At 36.1% G+C, this 13,154-nt stretch overlaps 1 protein-coding gene across 1 annotated transcript; it reads right to left on the bottom strand.

Annotated features, from left to right (window-relative positions):
- Positions 1 to 96: 96 nt before the first annotated feature.
- On the bottom strand, positions 97 to 13,071 carry il2rga (interleukin 2 receptor, gamma a). The gene is given in 8 exon segments (NM_001128271.1): positions 97 to 345; positions 1,132 to 1,228; positions 1,711 to 1,822; positions 6,281 to 6,449; positions 9,166 to 9,302; positions 9,392 to 9,567; positions 9,645 to 9,726; positions 12,959 to 13,071. Coding segments are annotated over 8 exon segments (1,089 nt in total). The 5' UTR covers positions 13,026 to 13,071.
- Between the last annotated feature and the right edge of the window lie 83 nt (positions 13,072 to 13,154).

The raw sequence follows: 13,154 nt of genomic DNA on the forward strand, positions 1-13,154 counted from the left end.
CCTCATCAATCTGCCCCCAAAATGCCATTCTCGTGTAAATTAATGGCTAAAATGCATGACAACTTTCCCATTTCCCATTGTTGAAAACTGACTGGATTAGACAGGATTGTCTACTTGAGAAGGATTTTGGGTTTGCAGGGGTTCAGCAGATCCGGGTATTGTTGAGGCTGATGAATATCTGTGCATGCTTTGGTAATCAGATGATACGTCTGTTGGGTTGGAGAGGATGCTCTCACTATCACTGCTGGACTGGGAAAAGATCTTGTACTCACGAACAGGGCAGGCGCGCTCTGTAAAATTGGGTTTGAAACCATTCTCCAGATCTTTAGGCATGGACAGCCATTTCTGTAGGGAAATGAATACAAAAAGATACTTGCGTTCCTCGCTATGAAGAATCATGTATGGTAAAAAAAAAATGACATTTTGGTCACACTTTATTTTGATGGTTTGTTTGTTGAATTTAAGTTACATTGCATCTAAATGCCAACTATTTATCAGTAGATTCTAAGTAGGCTGTTAGGTTAGGGTTGGGGTTAGTGTAAGTTGACTTATAGTTATAGTCAGTGAAATGTCTTTTGAAGGAGCAGTATGCAGAGACTTTAAGCAGACAGTCTACTAATACTCAAATGGACCATCAAAATAAAGTGTTACCTAAATTTGTTCTAATATATTTCAAAATATACAAAGGAATTGGCAAAAAATAAATCAATTTTATATTATTTACACTTCATATATTTCTATGCAAGACAATACATTTACAGGTGACATTAAGAACATCTTTATTTGCACATCAACCAATCAACATACTAAAATATTTATAACTATGCTGATGCATATAGTTTACTGTTATTATTATTGCTATTTTTTTTATTATTTAATGCATTTTGGAAACTTTGATCTCCATACTCATTTTACTGTAAGGTTGGAAATGTATTTCTTTACCCTAAAATATATTTAGAAATATTTTTTTTTCTTGTTAAAATGAAATATATTTTCCATTTCAAAAATATATTTAACACAGATACAACATATATTTCATATGTTTTAACATATTTCTGTCAGGAAAATTATATTTTTTAAAAATGGGATCATTTTCAGAGATTGTCTGAGTGAGAAGGAAATGCTACTTACTTCAACATTGCCGTCATAGTTGTCAAAAAGGGCCGCAAGATAATTGCTTACATTCCGTCCTGCATTTGGTACCACTGGTATTAAAATTATCCTTAACCTAGGGAATGTTGAACATTTGGTTAGAGGGAAGAATTGTTGTGCTGATATCCACCGGTCAAATATTTGGGGTCATTTTTTATTTCATGTTTTTTTTTTTTAAGAAAATGATTATTTTTATCAAGGCAGCATTTATTAAATGTAAAAAAGGAATTGTTAAATATTTATTGAAATTTTAAATATCTGCTTTCTTATTGGATATAGTTTCAAATGTAATTATTACTCCAGTCATTATTGCTTTTTTACTATTACCATTGATGATAATGATGATAATAATAATAATAATAATAATAATAATATAAACTACTTTTGAACAGTTGTTTTATAGTGCAATAACTTGTACTGTATTTTTGCTGAAATAAATGCAGCCTTGGTGAGCAGGATTAGCTCATTTTAAAACATATTAAAATCCTACTGGCCCCAAACTTTTGACAGGAAGTGTATATGTTTAAGAATTATTATACACAAAGAAGTGATTCAAACCTTTCACTGTGGACGAGCAGGCAGGAGAGTATGACGAGTAGAATTGTTGCTCCCACAGCATACAAGACCAGTGACGTCACAGACATGGAACCCAAACTCTCCGGAGAAAAAACTGTTATGAAAATCCCTTTTTTTTATTAGCAGATCTCTCCAAACATATTCATGTATTTTACAGCTTTAGCACACTTAAGATAAAATATTGCTTCTATACTGACAGCAATACCCAGTGCTTGGCAACTTTAGAGTGTGGCCACTCAAAAGGAAGTAAGCCTGCAGAACTGTACCAGATTAGAAAAATGGCAAACCTCAGTGCCCTTAAAGTTCATCATAATCTCTCCTATGAAGTTTCACAGATGTATAACTTTTGATCAATTTTGGAATTAAAATCAAGCTATTTTAGTCAAATATTGATAGAATTAACAGTTGAATGTGCCAAAACTTTCTTCAGTTAAACAGAGAAAACTGAAGTTATTGTGTTTGGGAACAGAGATGAGGTTCTCAAGGTGAATGCGTACCTTGGCTCTAGGGGTCAAACAAACAAAAAATAAGGTCAAGAATCTTGGTGTGATTCTGGAGTCAGATCTGAGTTTCAGTAGTCATGTCAAAGCAGTAACTAAATCAGCATACTATCATCTCTAAAACATTGCAAGAATTAGGTGCTTTTTTTCTAGTGAGCACTTGTTCATGCTTTTATCAGCAGCAGGGTGGATTACTGTTATGAACTCCTCACTGGCCTTCCTAAAAGACAGTCAGACAGTTGCAGCTCATACAGAACGCTGCGGCCAGAACCAAAAAATCAGAGCACATCACACCTGTCCGCAGGTCTTTACACTGGTTCCCAGTTACATTCAGAATAGATTTTAAAGTATTATTACAAGTCTATAAAATTACTAAATGGTCTAGGACCTCAGTACATTACAGTCATGCTCACTCAATACAAACCTAACAGATCACTCTGTGTAGCTGCGCCTTTACTGAATTAGCATTGTGCTATGTCCGACAGATCGCACTATTATGGCTTTCTTTTATTTTTCCCTCTTTTATAACCTGTTTAACACATTTTAATCTGTTTTTAATCATTTTTGTCTTTGTTAATTTTATTTTTTATACTTTTATTCATGTTTATGTAAAGCACTTTGAATTACCATTGTGTGTGAAATGTGCTATAGAAATAAACTTGCCTTGCCTAATCAAGTCTTTGAATTACACTTTAAGCAAATAATAGTACCTCGCAAAATAACTAGTAAACTATTATGCAATGTCATCGTGACACAAACAAAGAAATTATGTTTAGAAATAAGTATTAAATAGAACTTTGTAATTTATTTTAAAGAATAAAAATATCACAGGAAGGCTAATTATTATATACAATTATGTACATAGGGCAACTTTTTGAACAATGTTGCCGGGCAAATTTGGGAAATAATGTCCTCAATGGGCAACCAGGTACAGGGCAACTAATTTGGGCAACAAGATACATATATGATATTGTTACCCATTCTCAATAGGAAAGCAGCTGAGCATCATCACTCTTCAATAATGCCTGACAACATTGCTCAAACAGTTTCCCTGTGTATATTAGCATTATTGATAAATCCTAATATGCTTGTGTGACTCTGTATTTCTGCAGCTCTTTTATTTTCAACATGCTATGCAGAAAAGAGATTTGTAATACTGATAAGATGTGGTGGTGACATGTTCAAATATAGGTCCATTAGTTAATACATTTACTAACATTAAGTATGAATAATCGTCTAAAGCAGTTCAACATTGACTAATACATTATTGAAATCCAAAGATGTGGTTGTTAACATCTAAGAGCCCCTATTATGCATTATAAAAGGTCATATTTTGGTTTTGGGGTCTTTAAAAACAGTCCGATATGCATGCATGGTCAAAAAAACACTTTCCTTGTCTTATTATATGCATTTATTTTATCTAATTATCCCAACGACTCTCATGTCATTTGTTCAGTGGCTCATTTGTTCCCAAATTCCTCTTCTGAGTGGGGCTAATCTGCGCTGTTTGGTCCGATGACTGTGTTGTAATTGGTTAACTGTGTTCAGCACGAGATAGAGAGAAACGCCCTGCACGCCTATGAAGTACCCGGAGTACAGAGTGTATGTGTGAGCCCAATGCAGGAGTGCATGAAAGCAATGCAGTTAAACACCAGCCTATTCCTTTACTCTTAACCTAACCCCAAGTAATAACAACAACACACATTCAGTATTAATCCACACAGTCGCAAAAATTGAAATATTTTGAAAATTGACCGCGCCACATGCGAGCTGATGTTGGCCATAGCAAAAGCAAACGGCAAATCTCTATTTTTAAACAAGTGCACGTTCTGAATGCTGAAGTCATTCTGCTTTGTAAACCTGCGGTGCCAGAACATCTGTCTTTGTTTTGGTTATTTAACCTGCCCAATGCCAGTTTAGCCAATTATATTTCAGCACTCTGGGTTGCCTTTGTAGAAAAACCGCTATTTGATTTAGTCAGGAAGACTCTCAAAGTATGTGTCTGCAACTGGAAATTGACCACCAGTGGACAGTATAGCCTCCGAAATGTAAGGCTTGGAGCTTACGCTGCTATTCTAAACTAATAGTCTGAAACAGAAAGCAGTTGAAGGATGGCGTGTTTAAATCCATTATTTATCTGACTGCATTGTAATAAATCTGACTCCATTAAAGTTGTTCTCATCATTGATAAAGAGAAAGAATCTCAAAGCTTAAAGCAAGCAAAGTTGTTAATTAAGTTACATGTTTAAATATACAGACATTAGAATGAAACAAACTAACATACTGTATTATGAGATTAGCTGTAACGTATGCACTGCTGAGCAACAAAGACAGTGAAACTGCCTTTGTTAGCATATGAGGCTACGCACTGGTGTACGGGAGAAGCAGAGTAAAAGCCATTCTCCCAGATCAACAGTTACCTTTCCTTATTATACCCTGAGCAAAGCATTGCCAAACATGAGTGAAAACCAACCCCCAAAACCAGCTGAACATGAGAGCAAAGTTGAGGAGATAAAGTGTGGGAGAAGAACATTAACAAACTCTCCACAGGCCATGACTCAACAATAGTAAATATATTGTACTGAAATACAATCTATCAATGTCTCTGTTGATTTCATCCTTACAAATCTGAAGTCATAAACTGTCAAATGACATGACAAAGTTATATGAAGGAAGATCACGAGCAGATGAATTGTGTATGGTGAAAGCACATGGTTACTGTAAGCCAGGGGTGCTTAATCCTGTTCCTGGAGATCCACCTTCCCGCAGATTTCAGTTGCTACCCATATCAAACACACCTGCCTGTAATTATCAAGTGGTGTTCAGGTCCTAATTAATTGGTTCAGGTGTGTTTGATATGGGTAGCAACTGAAATCTGCAGGAAGGTGGATCTCCAGGAACAGGATTAAGCACCCCTGCTGTAAGCAAATAACAGAGATGTGTATTGGAGCTGTGAGGAACTCTGCCACACCAGGAGAACCAGGGGCGGACTGGCCATCTTTTTAAATGTGACCAATTTTTAAATGTGGGCCGATCAGTTTTTATTTTATTTTTTATATGTATTGTTTTTACGTGGAGGCAGCTTTTATCTCTTGCTAGATGTGATATTATGATGATGATGATAATAATAATAATAATAATAATAATAATAATAATAATAATAAATGTTAAGCATTTGGACCAATCGGCGACGGCCGCCTGATTTTAAGATGGGCCGACCCAATCCGAGGTTACCCGGACGTAATTAAAATCAAGAATGGCAAGAATGTCATATTATTTCACCATCTGTACATCAAAATAAATAGTGAATGTGCATGTCCGTGGGTGGGGCTATGTCAGTGTGGTAATGTGGGCTGATGTGGCTACAGTGCCAGGGCTGAATTTTTGTCCCAGTCCGCCCCTGAGGAGAACCCATCCCATGCTTGGAATGTCTCAGTAGTCCTTCATTAGCATAGAAGGAATATATAAAAGAAGAATATAAAATATTTTCTCATCTTACAGAAATAAGACGCAGAATCACATGGTGGTTATTAACAAGCAAATAATATCAATAGTATGAACTTAAACATTAGGTGAACAGGTTACATTGTAACGCTGTGTCCTAACATTCCACTAGTGTCTGAAGAGAAAGGCGCGTTTAGGTTTTACTGGATCCAGCAGTTCATATTTGGTATTGTTTCGTGTTGACGTCAATACGAACAGGCTAACAATCCGGATGAACGACGAATCATTTAAACATTTAACCATTTAAAGTCGGATCTTTCATATAAAAAATCTATATTTTAAAACAAGTGCACGTTCAGATTTAACCCTTAGCTGGATAATTTCACTTAGAGCTGTGTTGCACATTGCGTGCTGTTTCAAAAATCCATAGTACGGCCATGAGTTTACATGAACTAACGTTATTTCATATAAATAACATTGACTAACATTAACAAAGTTGAATAAATACCTTAATAAATGTATTACTAATAGTTTGTTCATGTTAGTAAATACATTAACTAATGGACCATTATTCTAAAGTGTTACCGATGTGATAAGCTCGTCAGTACCTGTGTCATTGAAGGCTTTCTCAGTTCCCCATGTCACAGACTCACTCCACTCGCTCCAGAACTTGGACTGGCCGCAGGATGAGGTTATCCGAGCCCTGACCTGAAACTTGTACTGTTTGTTTGAAGGAAAGGGCAAACTGTATGTGGTCCTGACGCCTGGAGTGGTGTCCTAGGAACAGAGGAGGTGGAAATCATTTTGTTTGTCTTCAGTAGTCAGATGATCATAAGGTGAGATACATAAAAAACGATTAATTCAACTAGAAGTTTAGACGAGCATTGGGACTTTCTGTCATTTGTTTATCACTTCGTTTTTTGGATATTACATTATTAAACCAATAGGTGGCGACAAGTTACATGGTCTGGTAAACATACAGACTTACATGGTTTACCAACTAACTGTACACAATTTTGTTGTATTAGAAAAATTGTACAAGCCACAAGCTTTTTAATTCATTACAAATGTAAGATTATACATAAAGAGTTCTGAACATCTTTTTCAAGTCTCCTTCAAAAAAATAAAGGGAACACTTAAATAACACAGTGTAACTCCAAGTCAATCACACTTCTGTAAAATCATACTGCCCACTAAGGAAACAACACTGATTGACAATCAATGTCACATGGTGTTGTGCAAATGGAATTGACAACAGGTGGAAATTAGAGGCAATTAGCTAGACATATATATATATATATATATATATATAAAATGCTGCGCTTGATTGGGGTCCAGCTGTGTTGCGAGTCGGAGTGTATACAAGCGGAGGAGAGAAACAAAGGACGGATCGGTCACACATCTCCGCCGTCGTTGCCTCACTGCTGCTGTTTTTCTGAGCATCTGTCTCCTGCCCCAGATTATTTGTTGCATTAGTGTGGGGTAATTGACAGATTTTGTTAATAAATTGACTGAAAAGTCTTTATGTTTTTCTAACTGCTTGTCAAATTTCATCGGGGGCGGTTTGCTTTGTTTTTACTTATTAAAACTATATATTATTTTTGGATGATTGAAACTGTAGGTTGGGAATTGCCATTTTCTTTAAAAACCTGTTGTTGTTTTTTTGTGGTAGCGAGGAAAAAAAGGAAGTTTGTCGTATTTTTTGGGGGGGTAATTCATTTTAGCAGGCAAGTTCGTATTATTTTACCCGCAAGTTAGTTGTCTTATTGTTTGTTATTTTGGCCTGTATTCCCTTCCGAAACAATGCTCCCGAGATCTTTATTGTTAAAAAAAAACACCTTGTTAAGATTGGCAAATTCACTTTTACCATGTTACTAATGGAATAACATTTCATTAAAGCTTTTGGCTTATTGCTTATTCAATTTACAGCAAGCAAATGAAATGTAATAACAATAATAAAAAGAAAATTGTTCTTCTGCCAACCAATGTTATTCTTGTTACAACACAGACACAGAAGCATGCATGTTTGTGGAGTTTTGATTGCATTTCAATCAATCATAATCAAAGAGAGGAACTATCCATTTCATAATGTAGTTGCATCAAATTTCAATCATCAGCTTTCGTTCTTGTAGACCTTACAATGGCCGCCCCGAACATGTCTTTGTGTTTGTTTTATTCCATTTTACTCCATCATTTTAAAGGGGGGTATCATGCACATTTTGCTCAATCTTGTGCTAATTTATAGTGAGTACCTTTTGAGTACTATGGCATCTGTCTTTTCTCTGATTTTAAAATGTAAATATACATAATTACAATAAGAGAAAGTTACAGCTTTGCGATTCTCTGATAAAAAAGCAGATTGCCTGGATGTTTGCTGTGGGCGGATCTACTGAGTTAATGCACAAGTGTGGGGCAGTTTTTGTAATCATCTATTCAATTCAATTTCAATTCATCTTTATTTCTATAGTGCTTTTACAGTGTAGATTGTGTCAAAGCAGCTCAACAAAGAAGATTATAGTGAATTGAAACAGTGTCAGTCCAGTTTTCAGAGTTTAAGTTCAGTTCACTTCAGTGTGGTTTAATATTCACTGCTGAGTGTCCAAACACTGATAGCCTGAGATATCGTTATTAATAAAACAGTGAACACTGCAGTCTTAACCCTGTGAAATGTACAATCACACCGGTGTGATCAATCTAGGCTGGTTTCTGGAGCATATGATTAGAGAGTTCAGTGCATGCAACAATCAGCTGCTAAATTTAAATCTGCTGACACTGATCCAGAGTAAAACACACATTACTTGTCAAAGATCAAAAACGATCCGCGTAATTTTTAAAATAAACTTAACTAATTGCTTTTTATGGGCGGCAATGTGGCTCAGTGGTTAGCACTGTTACCTCACAGCAAGAAGGTCGCTGCTTCGAGTCCCGGCTGGGCCAGTTGGCATTTGTATGTGCTATAGGTCAATTGAATAAACTAAATTGGTCGTAGTGTATGTGAGAGTGTATGGATGTTTCCCAGTACTGTGTTGCGGCTGGAAGGGCATCCGCTGTTTAAAATCATATGCTGGAATAATTGCCAGTATATTCCGCTGTGGTGACCCATGATAAATAAGGGACTAAGCCTTTTTACAGGGTATTAACGTCTCGCTCTTTGAGCAAATCCTTAATAAAGCAGTGGCCACACTGCACTTTTTGCCCCATAGACTTCCATTTATACACATACAAAAGCGACAGACCAGAAACGCAAGCTTGTGCAACAAGTTCGCTGCGCTGGAAAGTTCAAGCTTGGTGAACTCTGACCTACGAAATTGCATCACGTGAGACCAATCGAAGATTAAAACATGACCTCTCTGTACAGAAACTTAAAATGTGGACCAATCACCGGTCATTTTTAATATTCAATTAACTTGTTTAATCCTGTGTCAGTTCGACAAAATTTTGCAAGCTCAAAGTCTAGTTAGCAGTTAGCATTTCGTTTTATAACACTCATTACCTTCCAATTGTTCTGGTCAGTCCTGTAACGAACTTCACTCTCAATGCAGTTGTCGTTCTTCGTAACATTCCAGTAAAGCCACAGTTCAGCATCTTTTTTCTCCACCACAGACAGGTTGGTCGGAGGGTTAAGCTTCACTGTTTAACATCACAGTAACATATCAATCCATCCATAATACCATTATGGTTAAATCTTGAGAAAGCAAAAAACGAATGGCTTCTCATACCATATTCTTTCAGCATATGTTCCTGTTCCGTCACCAAACTGCCATCGTCACGGTACAGGCTTGTTTTCAATGTATTAAAGCGTTGTGTTCTTTCTTTGTAGGGGAGCATGCAGGCCACATTAACACCATTTGCTGTCTCATATTCAGGACAGTCTTCGATGTCAAAATATGAAAACCTAAGAGAAATCACACATCAATTGTAAGTTCCCCAATTTGATTTTCAAAAATGCTTTCTTGTTTCATTAATACATACCCGCCCTTGAGACTGTAATTGTACTGATGTTCGCTCCATGTGCAGTTCACATAGTCCAGATTTATGATAAGGCAGTTTATTTCTGAATAAAGATGAGAGAAACAGTATAGTAAATATTATACTGGGATACTTTAGAGGAGATTGTTCTACTTTTTGGAATTCCTGATTTTATGCAAATCTATTAATTTAAAGAGGTAATCCCAGAATAAAGGCGTTTGGCGCTTGTCACATGTTGTTACTCTCTATGTGCAACTGAAACAAGGCTGGTTAAAGCAAACTGGCGCATGTGCGCAGAAAACCATTCCCGCGTGCCTCACACAAGCTGCTCCTGCTTCTGTGAATCCCGGTTGTTTACATGCACACCAATAAAATACATGCCGCTCATGCGATGTGAAACCGGAGTAACAGCCTTTTATGTTACTTTTATGACACGAGGTGTCAACACGCAGTGTGTTTTGCAAGTTGACAAAATGAAGTTTATTTAACACATACACGATGATGATCTTATTTTGACTAAGCATGGTTATAAAGCAGAAAGGAGGGATAGAGTCAGGGAGGTAAGACTTAAATCGGGCCTAAGATGAACGGATAATTCTAGAAACTATATATATATATATATATATATATAGACAATAGGGCCGATAGACAATGCCACCGTCACCAATAGACAACACGATGCTAAGCCGGCATCGGCAATACTCCACCCTGCCCCGTCACAAACCCTCTCGCAAAAAACACGCACTCACACTCAAATGGCATTTTAGAATGAAAATGATCCACATCTACACCGTGTTTACGTTACACAGTTTATCACAGTTTTACAGTTTATCCACACTGTCATGCGCTCACCTGAGTTCCAGAGACAAAGAGCAGTGCACATCGGACAGTTTATCAAGGATGTACCACTGTATCGCGTCTCACTATAATTATTAAACATGATATTCAGACATCCCAAGTCTCCCGGAAGTTCCGTGAGTCTCTATGCATTAGTGGGACTCATAAGTTTTTAACTTTTCTAAAAACTCTTTAGATATGCTTGAAGTTAATCGCAGATTTTGCATGCTGTCCTGGGAGAGAACCCTGAGCTCGGAGATAATTGAGTCCAGGCCTCCCGCCTGGTCAATAATCATATAAAGAAATCAGGTCTCGAGAGCTCCACCTGGAAAAGGAGGAGATAGGGTGGAAGGGGGGATTCTTCCAAAACAAAGATAAGGCAGTAAGGTGAAATCCGTCTATTTAATGTAAACTTGAATCAATCTGATTGAATTATTGCTGATTATACATGAGAAGCCAGGCATGATCAATCATATTGCATTTTCCTCTCAAAATTACTTTATAAAACTTTACTAAGAGAACATTCTTCTTTACTGAAAAACAATGCTAAAGTCAGATATTCCACTTTGAAAATGTGTGTTACATGCCAGAAGGTCAGTATTTGTTTTGGTCATTAAACCCACTCAATGCTAGTTTAGCCAAATATGTTTCAGCACCCCGGGTTGCCTTGGTGGAAAACAGCGTATTTTGTTCTTTTAGTCAGGAAGATTCTCAAAGCAAGCATCTGTGTCCAATATGCGACCTTCGGTGGAAAGTAGCAGACTCCAAAATGAGATGCAGATTCAGAGTTCCACATGAGGTGGTTATTAATTAGCAAATAATATAAATATTAGGAATGTAAACATGAGGTGAGCAGGTTACATTGTAATCCTGTGTCCTAACAACAAGCTAATTGAAGAGATTTACAGTAATATGCAATTTGGCTATTTGCACAAGACGATATGACAGAAATTGAAATACAGCCATTCAGAAGCACAGAATTGTGCACTCACTGCACTACAAAGGAATGGCAAGGTTTATGATCTAATTAATACATATTAACCTTCTTTAATATTATTAAATGTGGATGCTAAATCACTGACATGTGTTGGCTTGCACTGAGTCACAGTTATAAAGTTCAATTTCAAACGGTTAATTTTACTTACAAGATCTCAGGTGAACTATCTGCTGCTGCTTTCAGTATATGGAAATAAATGTCATGTAAAATGGCATTCAAACTCACATTATTAGCGTTAAGCACTGAATAAAGCACATGAGGTGTACATGAGGCGATCATTGTCAGTTTATTCTGTTGTTCAGCTGCTTGACGCTGTTTATAAAATATAAATTTCAACTCCTTTTAGTATGGACAATATGTCTTCTAACACATGCTGTTGCTTTTATTTAGAACACTGTTTAAATCAGCCTTTAGGCTCGACAGTCAAGCACACTACTGTGGGTGTCGTCAATCTGGCAACCTGCGCTTTCGTTTGTTTTGAACCAGGTGTGCAAAACCTTGTTTAACCACTGGGTGTTAAACTTACAAACTGCACCTTTAAGTGGGCTATTAATATTGACATTAATATTAATGGCTTTTATTCTAGCTGAAATAAAACAAATAAGACTTTCTCCAGAAGAAAAAGTATTATAGGACATATTATAAAAATTTCATTGCTTTGTTAAACATCGTTTGTGAAATATTACATATTAATAAAATTAAACATTAATAATATATGCAGGAGGGCTAATAATTTTGACTCAACTGTATATGCTAATGAATGACAATATAAGAAGTCACCTTTTCTGCAGAGTGTTATGGTTATTATTAGTCAGCAGAGGATGCTCATTCTGTATGGTAATTTCTGTGTAAAAATGAACATACAGGAAATGTTCATTTCCGGTCAAATACAGTACTATTTTAAACAGTGTTACTTCTTAAAATGGTGTCAGTCAATATCCGAAATACCAATTAAAATAACATATTTTGACTTTAGTCAATGTTAGTGTGAGAAATTGGTCAGAATAGGTTGTAATCTCATGTTGCATGTGACACATGTTGGAAAGCAGCCATCTGAAAATCATTTCCTCAATTTTACATTACTTAAGACTACTTAACACAGTTTCTTCAGGATTATCAATCGATCACCTCTGCTGATGAAATAATCCTTTTTAGACTTATGTTAAGATTATTTAAATATTACATTATTTTTTTTACATCTCGATGGTTGTAGAACCACATTACTTCCGTAGTCTTTGCAAACAAAACCACAAAAAGGAGAAAAAATAAATAAAAGACTGAAAAACTTAAAAGCCGATTTAGTCTAGTTTATTTAGGAAGTACTTTTTAAATATAAACATATATAGTTTAGTACTTTTTTAATATGAACTATAATATGTTTCATGAAAGAAACATGATCCATGTGTGGGATCATATCAAAATCTAGATGAAATAATACAAATAATATCCAGATTTTCTAAAAAGACAAATCTGTGATACTCACTTGGATCAGATGATGCTGAAAATGTGCAAAAGTTCCCAAAGAAAAGAGTGAGAAACAGTAATTTCATCTTGAACAGGGTCACATAACGCACTTCTTGTTGTTTCTGTTTCTGCTTATCTGGGTTTGTGAGCTGACGTATAGATTTCCTGTTCACACTTTGTTCGCCACCTGATGTTAAAAGAGCTACATGTCTCTA

This window comes from Danio rerio, chromosome 10 (genome assembly GCF_052040795.2).
Source record: "Danio rerio strain M-AB ecotype USA chromosome 10, GRCz13ab, whole genome shotgun sequence".
NCBI classification, from domain to species: domain Eukaryota; kingdom Metazoa; phylum Chordata; class Actinopteri; order Cypriniformes; family Danionidae; genus Danio; species Danio rerio.